The sequence below is a fragment of the Plutella xylostella genome, chromosome 10 (genome assembly GCF_932276165.1).
Source record: "Plutella xylostella chromosome 10, ilPluXylo3.1, whole genome shotgun sequence".
In the NCBI taxonomy this organism is placed as follows: domain Eukaryota; kingdom Metazoa; phylum Arthropoda; class Insecta; order Lepidoptera; family Plutellidae; genus Plutella; species Plutella xylostella.
In genome coordinates this window covers 12,190,140-12,211,439 of record NC_063990.1, presented here as the reverse complement: position 1 = coordinate 12,211,439, position 21,300 = coordinate 12,190,140, and the positions used below count along the sequence as shown (strand labels likewise).

General features: G+C 37.5%; 1 protein-coding gene across 2 annotated transcripts; it reads right to left on the bottom strand.

The window, feature by feature from the left end:
• Positions 1 to 3,147: 3,147 nt before the first annotated feature.
• On the bottom strand, positions 3,148 to 20,920 carry LOC105394364 (mitochondrial Rho GTPase). 2 transcript variants are annotated; one of them, XM_048623518.1, is made up of 13 exons: positions 20,598 to 20,920; positions 20,202 to 20,410; positions 19,902 to 20,054; positions 19,660 to 19,791; positions 19,193 to 19,389; positions 18,923 to 19,112; positions 18,590 to 18,725; positions 15,569 to 15,699; positions 15,086 to 15,154; positions 14,756 to 14,911; positions 5,179 to 5,399; positions 4,534 to 4,569; positions 3,148 to 4,348 (listed from the first exon to the last, which is right to left on the bottom strand). In XM_048623518.1, exons 1-13 carry the CDS (start codon positions 20,788 to 20,790, stop codon positions 4,222 to 4,224), a joined length of 1,950 nt encoding a protein of 649 aa, XP_048479475.1. In that variant the 5' UTR covers positions 20,791 to 20,920; the 3' UTR covers positions 3,148 to 4,221. The 2 variants fall into 2 exon arrangements, with proteins under 2 accessions (XP_048479475.1, XP_037973438.2); XM_038117510.2 differs by lacking the exon at positions 4,534 to 4,569.
• Between the last annotated feature and the right edge of the window lie 380 nt (positions 20,921 to 21,300).

Sequence of the window (21,300 nt, the reverse complement as noted above, 5' to 3'; positions counted from 1 at the left end):
TTAGCATTGAAAAAAAAACCCAGTGTGGGGGTGTAATAAAGGGGTTGAAAGTTTTATGGGTGTTGAGTTTTAGAAGTTTAATTTATATAGTAGCTATGTCCGCTCCTAGATGGCGTTGTCGGATCGGATATAGATCGCGGTATGGTTTGATTTTAGCTAATGTACTTATAGTTTGTATGTATTTGCAATAAGTTTTTAAGGTCCTCGAAAACAACCCAATAAACGACTGTACCTTTCAATAATTCAATACGAGGTTTCATTCATTGTCATTTGGTTCTTATGCGTCATTTTTGAAGATAAAACCAAAACCATGAAACTTATTACGTAGGTGTTTTAGGAAAAATGTGCAGAGATTTTCTATACGGAATTCCCATGACTGACACGCACAGGCTAAACGTAGCGTAGGCACTTGAAATTTGGAAGGGACGTAGCTTAGGTACCGTATTTTCCCACAAAAATCGGAGTTAGCGGTTGAAATTCGGCATTAACTTAGGCTGTTTGAACAGCATGCGGATTTGATCACGCACGCGGGATTTCCCCGCACGCGTTCATACAAGTATTCATTGTAACGCGTGGAATATGCACACGAGATGCGGGAAAATGGCGTGCTATCCCACGTGCGTGATGAAGCCGTAAAGCTTAGTTACAATAGGATATTGCAAGATACCTAGATGTTTTCAATCTAACATGTCTGCACACCTTAGTAAAGTTATGGTTTTGTTTTGAAAAATGGGAGTTGAAAAAAAATAAGTAGTATGAAAAAAACCAATACTGCATAAGTTAGATGCTTGAAATTAAACATTTATAAATTACTATTCTGCCATTGCTATGCAAGTCTTTGCTCAATGAAGTCATGAAAATCATTTTTAGTCAAGTATCTTCGTACTTATTTGTCAACTTTCATCGAATTTAATACCACCATGGGTTCTACCTTTTTTGGCATAAGATTTATTTACCTAATCTCGTATTGCATAGTAACGTTTGGTCAAAGTCTCGTTACGCCGAAAATCGTATGGCATAAATCTCGTTTAGTAAAAAGTTATTTCGCATAACATTGTTTAGCCTAATAATGGTATGGCCAAATCTTGAATAGCCTAATAATGCTATGGCATAGGTTTATTAGGTTTATACAAAGTAATAATATTCGTTTGGCTTTAACTTTGACGGAGCGTCTCCCTACATAGCGCAAACTGGTGCCTTGTATTGTTTCCGCTGTTTGGAAAACGCTCCGCTCCGCTTCGCTGCGCTCCGCTTTGGTTTTGATGAACATGTGCACCTAACACGCTCCTCCTCGCTTTGCTCGTCGTCGCACCTATTTTTAGGTTTCGATCTCATGGGGTTTGTAATAATTATATTGGTCGTTAACTTTCGATTTTTTGATCATACAATATCGTGATTTTCGGGATGTAGGAGAAAAATACCACAATTTGTACATTTACTACATACTTAATATATTATTTATTAAGATAACATTAGGAGAAACTAGATTATACATAGGTATAGACGAACATAAATTTGAGCAGACGAAACTTAGGTGTTTAAAGATTGTGCCTAAAGAGTTTTAGACGAAACGAGCCTTATGCCACATAAGTCTTGGCAAAGTGATGGTTCGGCCAAAAAAGTTTAGACCATACGAGTTATGCGAAATGAGTTTTGGTCAATAAAGATTATGCGAGATGAGCGGAACCCACCACCATGACATGTTATTGGGTAGGTAGTTCGGGAGTCGTCCACGGCAAAATAATTTTAAGAGCGAAGCGAAGCTCGCGGGCAACAGCTAGTATACTATAGATACTCACAAACTCTACGCCTTTTGTCATAGTGTTGTTTATTTGTTTCATATGATTTCTTTAACCTAGTGTTCACATCGTCAAATATGTCCTATCTTAGTTTAATGTAATCTTCAACGGAATCTCTGTTAAAATCAATTGGATTACTGGAGTCAAAATGGCTAGATTTCGTGCCATGGACGGATGTTTCTCGCCCAAATACTAAGTAAGCTGGTGTCTTCCCAGTTACTCATGTACCGCTGTTCTTTATGCGTGCCCGATGTGCAGAATGTGATGATCCCATTCCTTGTGATAGTCATTGATGTACAGTCAAGTGCAAACTACGACCGCTGAATGGTGTAGTGGTAGTGGTTACTGTTAGTGACCCTGACTGCTATGCCGAAGGTCCCGGCTTCTATTCCCGGCTAGGGCAGATATTTGTTTAAAGACAGATATTTGTACTCGAGTCTTGGGTGTTGATTTTTATATTTAGTATGTATCTATGTAATATTTGTGTAGATATTTAATAAATCAGCTGTCCGACACCCATAACACAGGTTCTGCCTAGCTTGGGGTCGGATGGCCGTGTGTGAGATGTCCCCACATATTTATTATTTATTAAAAAAAAAAAGGGAATTTCTAAATTTTTACATGAAAATAAGTTAAAGGTACTTATAAAAAATAATATGTACAGGGTGTTGCAAAATTGGTATACTAAGCCGAATCCTACATGTGCAGCATGTTATATCTAAGCCCGAAACTGAAATCAGAATTTGGAAGTTCGCGAAAAAAAAATAATTCCATAGTAAAAAGTCACCTGACCAACAAAGTTTCTATGGAAAATAATGTTTTTTTGCGAATTTTCAAATTCTGATTTCAGTTTCGGGCTTAGATATACCATGCTGTACATGTAGGTTTCGGCTTAGAACACCCTTTTTGCAACACCTGTAGATACAAAACAACAAACAGATGACATAATTATTGTGTGAAAAAAGTGTAAAAAAAAGGTTTTTGTTTATTGGGTTAAGTACCTACATTTTGCGACAGGTGCATTTTGCGTTTAGTACATTTTGCGACAGTTGCATTTTGCGACAGTTGCATTATGCGACAGTGCATTTTCAGAAAGGTGCATTATGCGAGCGGTACGTTTTGCGACTGAGCCACACAGTCTCTCATCGGCCTGGCTTCACCCGCTGCGGTCATCGCGCCAGCGGACTGCATCCCACGCTACGATTGTCTTTGTGGTCTCCACTGGTGAATGTCACACAGACCCAGCTCCGTCATGTCCAGATACCGTATCACAGTAGTGTCACTCGCACGATTCCGCTTAAAATGTTGGGTGGTGGTAATACCGACAAGTATAAATAAAAAATAAAAGTTAACTTTCAAGCAATTTATTTATTTACATCGTACAATTCAATAAACTTTAAAGAATCATGAAATTAAACATAATATTCTCTCTCTTTGGTCTGCCGTTTCCCAGTACGTCATGTTACTAAATGTTAAATAAATTTATATCCAGATGTACAACTTTGGTACAATAATGAAGCTTAAGTGGATATGAAAGCAGTTACCTCAGGTTTTTGATTGTACGTATATCTAGTAATTTCATAAAGTAGGTTCCTACTTTAGTATGTACACAATAAATAATAATATTATATCCACAATAACAAACATAATTAAGCAACTAATTACTTACTACACTTAATTATAACTATACAGGGATGTTTGGCGCATGGACCGACAAATTTTATTTGGTGATAGGCGTTTTTATTCGGTCCACGTTCTGAACATCTTGTATAAGTGCTACTACCTAATTGAATTGCATTCCAGTTGGTACAAAAATAACTTTGAATGATTTGTACATGAAATTACAGTACGCAACGGCGTCAGCACCGCGCGGGCAGCAAGCGGGCGCGCGCGCAGGAGCTAGGTTCACTCAATATATAAACTATACACTCGCGTGCAATCATAAAGTTCCAGTGTCATAGCGTCATGAGTCATTTTAATGCTCGCGAGTGTATAAAACAGTTTAGGTAGAACCGATACAGATTACAGACCATATTGAGAGTAAAATACATAGTTTCGGACACCTTACTTCCAAACAAATATACATCGAAAAATATAGAATTTTTAAAACAAATCATTCGATCAAAACAAGAGTGCTGCTCGTTAAACGGCAGTTACAGGTGCATGCGATTAATAATTAAACACTCAAGTATTTTTTGTTGCAATAAGCGTTGGCTTCACCTACTCGCGCTACTGCTACTGCGAGCACACTACGGCATTGCCAAGCGCCTCGAGGAACCTACACGTAGACAGAGTTATTCACTAAGTATATACTTCTTTTGTCTAAAATAATTTGTCCCGGCTTAATGTTAAACATTTAGCAACGGGGTTGCAGAATACATATTATGTATGTAGTGCCGTAGCGCGGGGCGGGGCGGGGCGCTCACCGGCGCGGGGGCGCCAGCAGGCGCAGCAGCAGCAGCGCGGCGGCGGCGGCGGCGCACAGCCCCGCGCCCGCGCGCCACCACCCCCCGCCCTCCGCCGACAGCGAGCCGAAGCTCTTCAGGTGTCTGCAAGTTCACCGCATATATTAAAATACCAATATATAACACGGTTAAGAGAGATTTCCCGAAGTGGCCCCGTCGCCCAGCGAGCCCCGGCGAGCCCCGGCGCGCGCGGCGCTGGCTGCGCGACGAGTCCACTTGTACGAGTATTTCATACTTTCTATATACGGATTAAAATGTCGGTTACAGACCTGTGTTTGCCGAACATCCAAGCTGCTTGTAAATGACTGACAAAGACAATATTTTAAATAAAAGTAAAATGCAAGTTAATTAATATATATTGTACGTATCTCTCGCTGAAAACAGCCACGCAGAGTAACGTGACAACTGTATCTTAAATGAATACACAAGCCTGGACAGTCAACGGCTGACCAATAATCTTACTGGTTAATCCTTTCACCAATGCGACCAATTCTCTAATAGCTAGAGCTATAGTGTTTGTTTGTCAGTTAATCGGGTGTAAAAAATACTAAACATCAAACGTGCACGTAGGAAGGCGTTGCCGCAATAGTTTCAAACAATTTCGTTGCATAATAATTAGACTTTTTACACCTGATTTCAATGACCAAGTGGGGACCTGTTTTGTTTAATACGTTTATTTCGCTCTTCGATCAGGCAGACCGCCGTGATAAGTAAAGCAAGTCGAACTCTGAGGAGTGCAGCGAGATTCCAATAGTGTTAAAAAAACATTCGTTCGATGACGACGCCAGGCGCGCCCGGGACGTGCTCAAAGTGCAGTTCCTATGAAAGCAAAGTAGAGCTAGCTAAAGAGTAGCTAAGCTGCGTGAGAGATCCAGCAATAAGCTCGCAACATTAGTCGGTGAAGCGGCACTCACGGGAAGGCGGCCATGGTGGCGAGCGTGGTGAAGAGCGCGGGGTCGGCGGGCGCGCGGCGCGGGGGGGGCAGCCCGTACTTGCGGCAGAACGCGTCCGGCTGCAGCAGGTACAGCTGCCGCGCCTCGCCCCCCGCGCCCCCCGCGCCCCCCGCCCCCGCCGCGCCCGCCTCGCCGCCCGTGCCCACCACCAGCACCGGGATGTCGCTCTCCGCGAAGTATTTCTGAAGCACACAGACAAACATTCATGTATACATAATGATCAAAGTGCAACAAAGTGTAATAGAGATATAATAATATACAGGGTGTCCCAAAAGTCAACGTCATCCCTTAAAGGGCTGATAGGTCAGCTCATGAGAGGCCAGAAAATCAAAATATGACCTTAGTAAAAACTCGATAATTTTCGAGATATTGACACTTTTATAAATTTGCTGAAAATCGACACCTTGGATCAGTTTTTTGCGTGCCGCCGGTACAAAAATCCATATTGTTAGAATTTGTTTGGTGTTGCATCACCCTGTATAGCCCTGCTATTGATCGCAGTCAAAAAAAATATCGATAAATGCTGTATGTTTAAAAAAAACACGGGTTTCAAAGTCATAAAAGGTAATCGTATTTTTTTATAAACAACTTTGACTCTACATACTGTAAAAAAAATATACCACGCAAACCTGGCACCTTATTTGAAAAGATTGCTCATTTAATGCAGTTTCCAAAATGGTATGAAACGTTGCTATTGTTTTAATTAACAAAAAATTTATTGCTATTTTAGTACAAAACGACCTCGATGTAAAATTGTTTGAAGGAAAAGAGGATGGGCAAAAATATATGGGAGCTGGGACCACCCTCCAATAGCAATAAGACTAACATCGTTGGATAGGTCTTGTCAATAGGAATAACTTTTGCTTTGACAGCTTTGTTGTCACAGTTGTCCGTTGAGAGATATTTGACTTATAAGTTCCGATACTCGTCAGTTCATCTTACTACTATTGGAGGCTGGACCACCCTCCAATAGCAGTAAGACTAATGTCGTCGGATAGGTCTTGTTAATAGGAATAACTTTTGCTTTGACAGCTTTGTTGTCACAGTTGTCCGTTCAGAAATATTTGACTTATAAGTTCCGATAGTCGTCAGTTCATCTTACTGCTATTGGAGGATGGACCCCCCTCCAATAGCAGTAAGACTAACGTCGTTGGATAGGTCTTGTCAATAGGAATAACTTTTGCTTTGACAGCTTTGTTGTCACAGTTGTCCGTTCAGAGATATTTGACTTATAAGTTCCGATACTCGTCAGTTCATCTTACTACTATTGGAGGCTGGACCACCCTCCAATAGCAGTAAGACTAATGTCGTCGGATAGGTCTTGTTAATAGGAATAACTTTTGCGTCGGATAGGTCTTGTTAATAGGAATAACTTTTGCTTTGACAGCTTTGTTGTCACAGTTGTCCGTTCAGACAGTAGACACAGTTGCGTGGCGCTAGTGTCGCGATAAACATTGACTCCGCGTTAATTTAATTTTAAAATCTATATTTACTCAAAACATAACTTAATTTCCTAATTAAAAGACGTGATATGTGCCAATTATTACCAGAAAATGTTATCTCAGTGTATCTCCGTCTAAAACTGTGAATAAGTGCTGTGTAATGACATTGATTCGCTTCACGTTATCAAATTTAATAAGGACCTAAAATAACAAGAACAGTTTACAAGTGAAAGTGCCAAAACCGACGTAAGTAAGTCGGTGCTGACTTAGAATGATATGATTGTCTATAAAATACCAATTATATGGTGTGCGAAACTGTGAAGTATAAAATTGACCTTTGGACTTAACGAACTAATTATTCAAATTATTACAATAGAGCGCCATCTATCAGGCGAGTGCGGAACTACGTATGTGGAATCATATAGCGACACCTAGCGAAAATCTCGTGAAACACTACACTAGATCAATATTGTTGGAACGTCTCAATACTGCTACTCAATAATAGAGGGCGTTTATAGGAAAAATAATTTCAAAAAATGGATTTAGAAAAAAAAGCCATTAACTGCACCCGGTGCAATATAAAAATTAATAAGAGACATTTATCATGCTCGGTTTGTCTTAATGTCTACGATTTGGACTGTGCGAATGTCAGTGAAAAGCGATTTCTTTTAATGACTAAGGTCAATAAAATTTCATGGAAATGTGATGAATGTATAATAAAAAGAAACACACCCCTAAAACTACACATTCCAGCTACCGAAATATCTTGTAATACATGGAATGAAAATATAACTATTTGTGTGAGCCACTCACACATTGTTAGAGATTATGTGCTGACAGCGCTTGCATGCGCGCCCTCAATTTGGGTAATTCTTGACATCATTGTAAGTATTTTATACATTTAAGTTTTTAGTGCATTATAGACCATTGAACATATCAGTTCGTTCTTAGTTGACAACCTTTTGCACTCAAATCTGACACCTTTAGGGCTTGACCGTAACAACAGCCCGAACACTATTCTAAAACCATCTATACAAAGAAGCCGTAGTTTTATAAATGAAAATCTTTCACTGACTACTACTGAAGAGTGTTTAATGAGCTCTACTATAAAAGATAGCGATCATCACGCAAGCCTACCCAACCTTTCAATCATGGAAAACTCTCAATTAGAGGATATGAAAAATCAAATAGATTTATTGCAAACAGAACTATCCATAGCACATGATGAAATTGATAAACTTATTTTAGAAAATTCAAATTTGAGGAAATTACTAGAAGAGTCGCAGAAAAAAATAGGCACTTTTAATAAAGTAATGTACAAAAGTTCGCCACGGAAAAACACGCCACGGAAAAAAAAGGATGATCTAAGTAAACCTCCTAGTCCGAGCCCAATATGTATTAACTTATCTGAAAACAATGCTGGATTACACAATAACGAGCAATTAAAAGTAGAAATTAATAACCTGACAACAAAAACAAAACCTGAAAGAAAGCAAATGAGCCAACCCAAATCGGAAAAATACAATAACCCCCAACTTAAGAAAATATTATCTACATCGACTACCACAGTCCAAAAAGAAAATGAAATTCTGAGCCCACAAAAGAGCAAAAAAACTATAATAACTCATAAATTGAAGTCAGAGTTACTTACAACAAAACAAAAGGTCCTAATATTTTCCAACGAACAAGGGAATGGTCTAGCCTTGACCCTACAAACATTGCTGGGCAACTCTTTCCAAGTGCAAAATATATGTAAACCCGGAGCTAAAATGCAAGATATTTTAAAACCAATGAAATCAATGGAAAATATGTCGAAAAGAGACTATGTCATTATTATCGGGGGATCAAACGACAATGACCCATATCTACTACTCTCACATCTAAACTTTCATCTCCATTGCCTGTCCCAAACAAACACTATCGTATGTCAACCTTCGTACAACCGATACTTGAACATAAATAAGCTGCGCTATGAAATAAATTTTCTATGTAAAAAATTTGAAGATGCAGTTTATCTAGACCTGCGTTACGATCTCTACACCCCCAGGAGAGAAAATAATCGAATGTATATGAGTCAACACCTTTTACAAGAAATATTACGAATTGACTATAGAAATAATTACAACGGGTACACTCAAAAACGGGCATCAGACTTAAACAAGAGCATTATTACCAAAAACAGTTCCACACAGACTCACGCCCAATGTCCGTCTGATAATACTTCTGCAGCTATCAGATTGTCACAGGAAGCAGTGGAACATACATCAAACAATGGTGAGAATGATCATATTTTTTTAGAAACTCTATATTAAATGCATCCTCAAGTGTGAGCGAAGAATGCAAAAAAGGATCACATTCGCCAAATTTTTCCATACTACATCAAAATATAGAAGGCCTCTTAAACAAACAAGACAATTTGCTATTGACAATTGATGATTTTAAGAATAAAAAAATGCTAATTGATGCCATCTGTCTAAGTGAGCATTTCATGATAGAGGGACATCAGGGCAACTTGAATATTGACGGTTACAACTTGGTTGCATCATATCAACGTAAAGATAAGAAAAGGGGCGGCACCTGCATTCTACTGCGACAAGGTATTGAATATGAAGTGTTTAACATAGCATCAGACCTATCTATTCCACTAAAGTTTGAGTGTTGTGCGGTGCTTTTGAAGGAAGTGAATCTTATAATTGTCTGTGTGTATAGAATTCCTGGTAGTGACTTAACAGTGTTTCTTAAAAATATGGAATCTCTATTAAATATTTTATGTAAAAGAAACAAGAAAGTTGCAGTGTGTGGCGACTTCAATATAGACTTTAAAAAACCTAGAGATAGAGCCACTAAATCGTTAATGTCTTTGCTTTATAATTTTAACTTAAAACCTCAGATTCATGACTATACCCATGTTACAAGCAAGTCCAAAACATGTATAGATAATGTATTAACCAACTTTGAAGGAAGAGGAAAAGTGTATAAATTAGGTCTTTCGAGACACCATGCACAAGTATTCGAATTTGAAACTTTAAATCATAATAATATATATACTAGATATTGGTTCGAATGGAAGAGAGACTACTCCGACGAAAATGTTAAAAAGTTTCTAGAAATCATGTCCAGTCTCTCTTTTGCCAATGTATTTGAAACCTCAACGATAAATGAAGCTTTCAGTATTTTTTATGAGGATTTCATGTTATTTTATCTTTTGTGTTTTCCTCTCATAAGGGTAAAAAAAACTATTAACAGGAAACATTACTGGATATCAAATGGTATAAAAAAATCTAGTAATACAAAGAGACAAATGTACTATTACAAACACCGTACAGAGGGCCATGTAAGAGAATACTTGAAATATTCCAAATTACTTAGAAAATGTGTCCAATGCTCTTATAGAAAGTCTAATGAAAAGTACATACAAAATTCAAAAAATATCTGCAGTGCTACTTGGAATATAATAAAAGGCAAACAAAGTGGTAAGCTACCTGTAACAATTAATGAAATTTATCATAAAGATTATCTAGAAAAAAATCCACAAAAAATCTGTCAATTGTTTAATAACTTCTTCCTTGAAACAGTAGAGAACAATTGTAAAACTAAAAACAATAAGGGATCAACACTAAAAACTCAAATTTCCAAATCTATGTTTCTAAAACCAGTCAGCGTAACTGAAGTCATCAAAACTATAGCCACTTTGAATAATACCAATGCAGTAGGAATTGATAACATATCTACTAATATTTTGAAACTTTGCGCGTGCTACATATCTAGTCCACTTTGCCACATAATTAACTTATCACTTGAACAGGGCATTTTCCCAACGCAATTAAAGATTTCCTTGGTGAAACCTCTACATAAAAAAGGAGATAAGAAAGAAATGAATAAATACCGCCCAATAGTACTAATACCGATAATATCAAAAATCTTCGAAAAAATTATGTACTCCAGGCTCTCTAACTTTTTAGAGAGTAATAACATTTTGAAACCTGAGCAATATGGCTTTAGAAATAAAAAAACTACCACATTAGCAGCGTATAATTTAATAAAGTATGTTACGGATTCAATGGACCGTAAAATTCCCGTTTGCGCGCTTTTCATGGACATGTCAAAGGCATTTGACTTTGTAGAGCATAGCATATTACTGGATAAGCTCTACAAGTATGGAATAAGAGGTAATGCCCACCAGTGGTTACATTCTTACCTGAGTGATAGGCTACAGTGTGCGGTCGTCTCTACCATAGACGCAAAATCAAAAGTTTTGACAGAATGTAGATCATCTTTCAGGAAAAATCTATTTGGTGTGCCCCAGGGCAGCATACTGGGCCCCCTTCTATTTTTGCTCTACATTAACGACTTCCCTGATTCAATTGAAGATCCAATGATTTTGTTTGCGGATGACAGCGTCGCAGTTATACAGGGAAACGCTTCATCTTTTACCGACAAGGTTAATAAAGATTTAGTACAGATGGGAACTTGGCTAAAAATGAATAATTTAAATATAAATGTAGAGAAAACCAAGTATGTACAGTTTTTCTATCCACAAGGGACTGCACAACCATTAGAAATAGTATACGAGGGGCAACTCATTGAACGAGTTGAAAAGATCTCTTTCTTGGGTATAATACTAGACCAACATGTTAATTGGAAGGCACACTGTCAAATGGTGTGCACGAAAATTGATAAATATGTGTTTGTCCTGAGAAGGATTGTTAATATTTCCACACTAGAAGCAGGAAAAATGGCTTACCATAGTTATGTATGCTCCAATCTGCGCTATGGATTAATTTTGTGGGGCAATTCAACTAATATAAATCTAGTATTTCTAGCACAAAAAAAAGCCTTAAGAGCATTATGTGGAATAAACGACTCTACCGTATCATGTAGACCATATTTTAAAAAGCTAAAACTTCTCACTTTGTGTTCATTGTACATATTAGACATAACGTTATTTATAAAAAAGAACACTGGCCTTTTCAATCCAAAACCGGAATCTTATAGCCGGCGACTAAGAGACAGATTCAAGAACAAATTAGATCTCCCTTTTGTTCGCAATGCTACCACACACAAGAGTGTATATCTAATGGCTGTTAAGATTTATAATGCTCTACCAAAGGAAATTACGTCTTTAGCAGTGGGACGATTCAAACAGGCACTGTCCACATGGTTAATAAATAAATGCTATTATAATCTAGATGAATTTTTTAATGATAAATAATATTTTGACATGTTTTAATTTTAAGTTTTATTCCTACTATTTTTTGATGCCAGATGCAATGTATAATAATATAATATATTTGTTTTGTTTTATTTGTGCCATTATAATTATTTAAGCTATTTTTTTTTGCAAGTTATTGTTTGAAGAATAATGTCATTTGAAATTAATAATGTAACCATCTTTATGTTTATTTATATTTTCTTTTAATATTATGATTTTTTAATTTTGATATTGTACGCTTTGTTTAAAGCAGATTGTGCCTGTTCATCTTTTGTATACTTTATACATTGTATACTTGTCTAACACCTGCAACTCACCTGTGACCACAATCGCAATAAATATATGGTTTCAATGGTTTCAGAGATATTTGACTTATAAGTTCCGATACTCGTCAGTTCATCTTACTACTATTGGAGGCTGGACTACCCTCCAATAGCAGTAAGACTAATGTCGTCGGATAGGTCTTGTTAATAGGAATAACTTTTGCTTTGACAGCTTTGTTGTCACAGTTGTCCGTTCAGAGATATTTGACTTATATGTTCCGATAGTCGTCAGTTCATCTTACTGCTATTTGAGGCTGGACCACCCTCCAATAGCATTAAGACTAACATCGTTGGATAGGTCTTGTCAATAGGAATAACTTTTGCTTTGACAGCTTTGTTGCCACAGTTGTCCGTTCAGAGATATTTGACTTATAAGTTCCGATACTCGTCAGTTCATCTTACTACTATTGGAGGCTGGACCACCCTCCAATAGCAGTAAGACTAATGTCGTCGGATAGGTCTTGTTAATAGGAATAACTTTTGCTTTGACAGCTTTGTTGTCACAGTTGTCCGTTCAGAGATATTTGACTTATAAGTTCCGATAGTCGTCAGTTCATCTTACTGCTATTGGAGGATGGACCACCCATGTTTGTGGTCACCATATACGATGACCACAAACACAACACTCCTCCACAATTATTTTTAAAACTACATTTTATCCTATCGGAACTTATATGTCATAAATCTCTGAACGGACAACTGTGACAACAAAGCTGTCAAAGCAAAAGTTATTCCTATTGACAAGACCTATCCAACGATGTTAGTCTTAATGCTATTGGAGGGTGGTCCAGCCTTCAATAGCAGTAAGATGAACAGACGAGTATCGGAACTTATAAGTCAAATATCTCTGAACGGACAACTGTGACAACAAAGCTGTCAAAGCAAAAGTTATTCCTATTGACAAGACCTATCCAACGATGTTAGTCTTAATGCTATTGGAGGGTGGTCCAGCCTCAAATAGCAGTAAGATGAACTGACGACTATCGGAACATATAAGTCAAATATCTCTGAACGGACAACTGTGACAACAAAGCTGTCAAAGCAAAAGTTATTCCTATTGACAAGACCTATCCAACGACATTAGTCTTACTGCTATTGGAGGGTGGTCCAGCCTCCAATAGCAGTAAGATGAACTGACGAGTATCGGAACTTATAAGTCAAATATCTCTGAACGGACCACTGTGACAACAAAGCTGTCATAGCAAAAGTTATTCCTATTGACAAGACCTATCCAACGATGTTAGTCTTAATGCTATTGGAGGGTGATCCCAATCTGCCCATTGTCATTTATCTGACTGAATTTATTAAGGGTAAGTCATGTTGGAATGAGTAAAAGTAAAATAGGTGGTGGGGTCAGCCGTGGCAACATAAATGAACCAAAAATAGCTAAGAAAAAACTTACCAAACTCTTATAAAACATATTTTGCGTTTTTTACATCTTATTTTAAAAAAACAAACATTTATTGACTTTTATTTTTATTCCTCAAAATTATAACACCACATTATTATATTTAGTACATAATCAGCAAAAAATAATACTCATTAATGGTCATAATCATAATTTTGAGAGTTTCGGTTTTGTTTAACAATAACTTTAAAATAAATAACAAGTAATTAGAGGTAATGTTAATGACAAACTGATCTGTCACTTTTTTGGATACTGTGGGTGTACATGTACAATGTACATGTGTAAGCGTTTTACTTGTACAATATCACACATTAGCACTACTCAGGAATGTACGTTACCATGCGCTACATTTATGGGGAATGTGGAGTTGCTATAGTCCACTTTTTTCGAGAAAGATACTCAAAATGCGTTTTTTTTATTCTGTGACAACGTTGTCTCTTTTCCCACTCCCGGCCACACCACCTATTTTACTTTTACTCATTCCAACATGACTTACCCTTAATAAATTCAGTCAGATAAATTTCCTTCAAACAATTTTACATCGAGGTCGTTTTGTACTAAAATAGCAATAACTTTTTTGTTAATTAAAACAATAGCAACGTTTCATACCATTTTGGAAACTGCATTAAATGAGCAATCTTTGCAAATAAGGTGCCAGGTTTGCGTGGTATATTTTTTTTACAGTATGTAGAGTCAAAGTTGATTATAAAAAAATACGATTACCTTTTATGACTTTGAAAACCGTGTTTTTTTTAAACATACAGCATTACTCGATATTTTTTTGACTGCGATCAATAGCAGGGCTATACAGGGTGATGCAACACCAAACAAATTCTAACAATATGGATTTTGGTACCGGCGGCACGCAAAAAACTGATCCAAGGTGTCGATTTTCAGCAAATTTATAAAAGTGTCAATATCTCGAAAATTATCGAGTTTTTACTAAGTCATATTCTGATATTCTGGCCTCTCATGAGCTAACCTATCAGCCCTTTAAGGGATGACGTTGACTTTTGGGACACCCTGTATATTAATAAATTCTTTATTTAGCCAAAAAAGTATTCACAAAAGACAATACACAGTGGGACCTGCACTAGGAAAAACCTGTAACGCGGGCTCCCGGTGTGATGGCGTAGTGTGTGGCGGTACGTACGATGTAGATGCGCGCGATGTACTCGAAGGCGCGCGGGTCGTGCACGGGGTACAGCAGGCACGCCACGTCGCACGCCACCTCGGCGGGCGCGAGCGGCGCCGACACGCGCGCCACCGCCACCGCGCGCAGCACCAGCCAGCGCTCCTGCCCGTACACCTGCACGCGGACACATAATATAATAATAAATAATAATGAAAATACAAACTTAAGATATAAGTACGTACATTCATACATCCCACAAAACCAAAAATATGAATGGTAATTCAACACAGATTAAATCATAATAAGAGTTAACTGATAAGATGATAGTGTATGGTCTGTAGGACACACCTGCACGGAGTTGATGGCGCAGGGCGCGTCGTCGCCGCCGTCGCCGCACTCGTGCCCGCTCCTCACGCGCTGCGGGGGGACACGCGTTAGTACACTACTACTGCTATGCAAGTCACCATCATCGGTGTCATTCTATTCGACCTATTCATTTGGACCGCGTGACGTTGATGCAAATACAACTGCGGTTACTGTATGAGTAGGTTTTGGGGTGAACTTTGTTCAGGCCACCTTTACTTGGCCCCTCCCTGGATTTGGGAAGGCAGTGCGTCCCTGAATAGGGCTGCCTTGTCACCAGGCGTGCTGCCGAGCTCGTCCTCTCACCACCATGAGACCCTTCAAGCCTGTTCGGCTACGCGTAGCTTCTAGCTAGAGCCGATATCGCATCAAGATACAACCCTACCACCAGTGCACTATCGCCGCAGGACTTGGTTTTTGAAATCGTTTTTCTAAAGCCTGAGGTGATGTGTGTGTGTGTGTGTGTACCTTGTGCTGGATGCCGAGCAGCGCGCGCGCGAGGGCGTGCTGGCCGGCGCCGCGCGGCCCGATGGCGTGCGCCACCAGCACGGAGCGCGACGACTGCTTCTTGGCCAGGTCCACCTTCTTCTCGCGGGTTACTGCGGACAGTACACTACGTTACAATCGAGGTTCAACCTGTCGGGTTACAATCTACAATTAAACAGGGTGTCCACTCTAAATGCTCCAAAAAATTCCCTGACTTTTCCCTGACTTTCCCTGACCGTTTCAGAAAAATTCCCTGACCAGAGTTCAATTTAAAAACCCAATTTAAGTAATTTTAAGACGAATTGAGTACCTCCTCTTTTTTTCGAAGTCGTTAATGAGCGCCAAGACACGATCTATGGGGTTATTTTTTATCACGAACTTCTAAAAAATACTTTAGCGATCCTAGCGTAATAGTTATTTAGAAAACATTTTCTATAGCTTGTGTATTCATGCCCCGGGTGCGATAGAAATACATGCAGCTCGTGACTGACAATATACTTTTCTTGATGAAATTTTCGTTTCGGGAGAAAACAGTTTTCACCAAGTATATATCAACAAATCTCTTTGATTTTCTTGAACATAATATATTATATTACCCTATTTTAATGTAAAGATTCCGAATGGTTGTCTTGAAAAAAACATTCTCGCTTTTAGTGATAATACCGCTTTTTTGGGTGTGTATATAATTTGTTTGTGTCAAACAGTGGGGTCAAATCTCAATATTCTAGAAATTGCGGCTATTTTAAAGTTGCTTTGACCTTTTTTTAAGTAACTTTTAAGCAGTTGTGGATATTTTTATTGGATAGAGATGACTTTTTGCTTATAAAAGCATTTTATTTTATGTACCTAAGGCGTTTAAATCTCGAGATATGATTTTCTAAAAGAAGAAAATCTAATTTAAGTTACTTAGGTGACATATTTTTTCTCGATGAAATTACTCGTAGAATCCACCCTTAAAGTTTGTCGGGTCCGAAAAACAACACACTGTATAAGCTATGTAATTCTGTTCTTGTGTATGTACAAATAAAGAATATTCTATCAATCAATATAGTAGGTTCAGTTTTTTTTTAAATAGGAACATTGTTTTTGTTCAACAACAGCTTGATTTGATCACAAAAAAGGCCAAGTGCGAGTTGGACTCGAGCACTGGGGGTTCCGTACAAGTCTACTTACCTGAGATAGTTTTCCTTTTAATTTCGTCATAATTATCCTAATACATCCGTGATTTTTTTCTCATTTTTTGAACCAACCATTTAGTCAGCAAAGGGGAGACACTTGAGTCTTACAAAAATTTTCTAAATATTTCGTATACCAATCACAGAATCAAAAAATGGTTTGAGCATACCTATAATACGGCTGTCCCATTTCAAAACACAGTAACCGCCAACTTTAAAAAAAAACGGGTCTTTGATTTATACATTATTTTAGGCGATTCCGCACAAAACTGCATTGTCAGAATATCAAAAAACCGCTTAGAAACGAAAATAAAATTTCTAAAAACCTAGTAACTCCACCCTGCGAAATCAAAAATGCCACGAAAACCATTTCAAAACATAGTAAAAGCCACCAACCATTTTAAAACACAGTAAGTGAAAATGACTTACTAGGTTTTAAAATGGTCAATGGCGCTTACTAGGTTTTGAAATGGTCAGCAAAGGACAATTTTCGTCCGTTAATTTTAGTAAGTCACAAATGGCATACATTATTACTAACACTTTTTTCGAACAAAATATCAGATATTTCAGAACCTGTATCTTTGCACCAATGAAACCTAGAGAGTTGAATTAAAAGTAGAACATAAGTAAATTTTGTCTTCTTTATAAAAGCTATAGAGACCTTTCTCGTTAGAACCTTTCTACTAGCCCTATTTTGCATAAACAAAAAAAAAACAAGTTATAAAACTGATTTTTAGATAGAAATTTAGGAAATATTGTCTAATTGAAGGCAGCCATAAATAATTTTCATGTTAGAGCCTTCTGAATATGGCTATTTAATTCATTTACATAAAACAAAAAAACAAACATAAAAATATGCCCGTATTTCAGCTATTACTTATAGTGCCGTCGTGTAAAAGTGCTGCAAAATTGGATTTATAATATGTGAAGGATCCCAAACATATAAAAAATGAAATTATTACGCAATTATTGCAATTTCAATATACTTAACTTGTCTTAAATGACACAATAATGGCCCTTACTAGGTTATGAAATGGTCAGTGAGGGCGGTTTTAGGGTGAGAAAACCATATAAAACCTAGTAAGTGTTTTCTTTTGTGCATTACAGCAACAATTTTAGTCATATTTAAATGAAATAGTATTGTATATAAAGCCTAGGTTCTGCCGCTTCTTTTAAGCTTACATTTGTTCAGATATCTATCATAGTTTTACCAGGGCATTGAAATGAAGGTACAAAAACGTTTTTTGGCTCTCCTGAACATTTTGTCTCATGGCTGTTACTGTGTTTTAAAATGGGACAGCCGAATACTTTGAATGAAATACCTATTAAACGATATGGATACAACGGGAAAAAATGTTTATGGAAGGTAATAACCACATTTTTTTTCATATGTTATTCTACTACTTTGTTGGGGCCGTAAGTTTGTATATCTATGCCAAATAACAATAAAAAGTAGTAAAGACAAGTACTAAAATTATGCTAGAAAAAGTCATTTTTCCCTGACTTTCCATGACCACCTAGAGCTTCCCTGACTTTTCCCTGACTTTCCAGATAGTGGACACCCTGTTAAAGGTTCTAAATAAATTAATTTAATGTGTTTTTTATCATTACTGACGCCGACACCGATGCTGTAAAATGTACCCTTGCGGACAAACGTTGTAAAACTCCATAATCATCTCATATCGGTAACAAAATTTTATTCACAATGCACAATTTTTCCACAATGTAGAGTTGATTATGACATTGATTATGTCTATCAGCACAGTGCAGATACCAAAACAATATTATCCTCTGATCGCAATCAGATGCGACAATCGAACATACTTACTGTGTATTGCCGCTTTCTGTGTGTCGTTTTCATGGAAATTGAACCCCAAATACGCTAAATAAGCGCATGTATTCGGTAAATCTAACAATGTCATCAAGGTCCAGCGGCACATCCATCCTTGCAGAGTCAGGTACCCCTGCAATAGAGAGGCACCACTTACATACTGTATATTTAATGTTGCTTTGATAACTACAAGAAAAGGTGGAATACTGCTCATGTTAATAAACCCTTCAGAAGCTATAGTTTCCCTATTTTCAGAAAGGCTATTCTACCTTTTAGAATGAAGAGGTATCATTAATATAATGAGAACAGTATGCAAGATGTGTGGAGTACCTTCTCGTTGGTGGGCACGGTGTAGCGCAGGCGGTGCCAGGGCACGCGCGGGCAGGTGGAGAAGGCGTGCTTGAGCTCGGCGGGGCTGAGCGCGCCGTCGCCGTCGCGGTCGCAGCGCTCGAACAGCCGCGTGAGGAACTGCTGGCCGCGGTGCGACAGCTCGGCCGTGCAGCCCGCGCCCACCTTGATGCTGCGACACAAGCTCCGTTACACCACTCACCAATGCATTCTTCATATACAACATTTCGATATTATTGAAAAGTGTCTTACTTAGGATACAGGTAGCTGTTGGTAAGTTCTAAATTAACGTCATATCCAAACTTGCGGAGTACCGTCCATGTTGTCTCATTCCTGCCTCTTTGTATGAACAGGCAGTGCAGGAAAATGAAACCCTTCTGTGTGATGCAGTCATTCTCTATGCCACCGGCCATGTTCTGGGCAATTACAGATTTTACTTCATCTAAGACCTGAAATACATTTTAGACTTAAATTAATGGTGCATCAAATTTACATTGAATTTAAAAAAGACTAGATTAATGAGTGCTTTGAACTCTTAGAACGTGCAAAAACATTGGCACCAACTCAAAAATAGTAACTCCCTAACCAACTCTTTAAATACATTATGAGTTACCTCATCATTGTAATCATATTATGTAATATTTCGTTAAGTCATTTCCATATCTACACATACAATATTTGAATGATATCTAATAAATGTTAATAGATGTACAAGTTACCTGTAATTGCAAGGGTGAATCAAAACATTTTTTTTGGAATACTGTAATCTCATAGTCGTCCAGCAAACCATTGCCATCAAGGTCACAAATCCTAAATATCCTTGTTAGTGCTCTTTTACAGTTTTCAGTAAGCTGGAATTAAATACAAATTTCTCAGGTACAATAATGTTAACATAAGAGAAAAATTTAATGTATTTACTATATTTATTGTCAGACATTTATTAAATTCTTTGTATACATACTTCCTGTTCTTCAATAGAGTACAGAGGTCCTATGGGATGCAGCACGGCTTTCTGTGCATTATAGAACATCTCTGACACATTCATGAGGGTTTTGGCAGAACATTCTATACAGCAGTCCACTTCAGGATACTCCTCTGCAATGTCCCATATATTCTGTAACATACAAATATATTATACTATCTGGAAGGTGTATTCATGTCCTCCAGCAGACTGAGACACCCATGTTACCTTCATCATACATACTTTAGAAATTGGACTGAAAATATGCATGCTAGTTAATAGATTTAAAGTGTTACTCACATCAATAATGGAATAATCAATCAAATCTATTTTATTCCCGACCAGAATGACTGGTTTTCGCTCATCATTGTTACAATTTTCTCTCACGAATGGCAGCCAGTATGTACCTATCTTGCTCAGAGTGTCTTGTCTGTCCACAGAGAACACAATGCATATCACATGCGCTCTCTCTATCTCTTCTGCTATTTGTTCCAGTGATTGCTCTGCCACTGAAACACATAACAACAATAAGGATTTGGGTAAAGAAAGTATAATAGGGTATAAGAGAATCGGGTTTGGAAATTGCCACGCACACTTAAATATACACTTTCATCACCTTCATAAGCTACTCCTGTATCTAAAATTATTTATTTCAATCAAACATAATTTAAAATAATATATAACAGTTTTATTTACCACAGATATCAATGATGTTGGTGGGCACTTGTTCCGGCGTCACGTCGGCCGGTATTGTTATTTCTTCAGCTTTAGGTGGAACATGTTCGGTAAATTCTTCAGTAACTAGAGAGAGAATCAGTGAGGTCTTCCCAACTCCCGGCTCTCCCAGTAGAAGGATACGAACAGTGCGTGGAATAGCTTCATAAACCATTGTGATCGTTATCTGTTTTACTGCACAAAGTGTTCACTGATGAAATTCGATTGCAAATAAATAAAATTTCTTCATTCTTGTTCTTATCAAATTTTGGCTTTGATTATAAATTTTTAATATTTCTGCTTATATTTTATTTTACACAACTTTCTTATTTTTTTTTATAATAACACAGAATACTTTTCATTTCATTCATTGAAGATCTGTCAAAAAAGTAATGTAGCCATGTTTACTGACCACAGCACTGACTTTATTTTTGTAGTTACGAGTTTGTTGTGTGCACTTATTTCGTATAAATCGGTCTTTTGTAGTCAACCTAGCAACGCATAAATGTGATGTGATCCTTTCGTTTATTTACATTTTATAATATAATCATTGTATCCAGTATTTGGGAAACCCTGCAGTTTCTAATGACAACTGTTATTATTCTGAGAAATTAAACTGTAAATATCTATGTACACAATACAATCTAAATAACTAATATAAAATTAAAATTAAACTAAAAAGAAA

Excerpts from the sequence above, each read along its gene's own strand:
- LOC105394364 (XM_048623518.1), bottom strand. The coding sequence starts at position 20,790 with ATGGTTTATGAAGCTATTCCACGCACTGTTCGTATCCTTCTACTGGGA. Across the intron at positions 20,411-20,597 it reads CAACATCATTGATATCTGTG|TGGCAGAGCAATCACTGGAA; the intron begins GTAAATAAAACT and ends TATGTGTTTCAG. Across the intron at positions 5,400-14,755 it reads ACATCGCGCGCATCTACATC|AAATACTTCGCGGAGAGCGA; the intron begins GTACGTACCGCC and ends TGTGTGCTTCAG.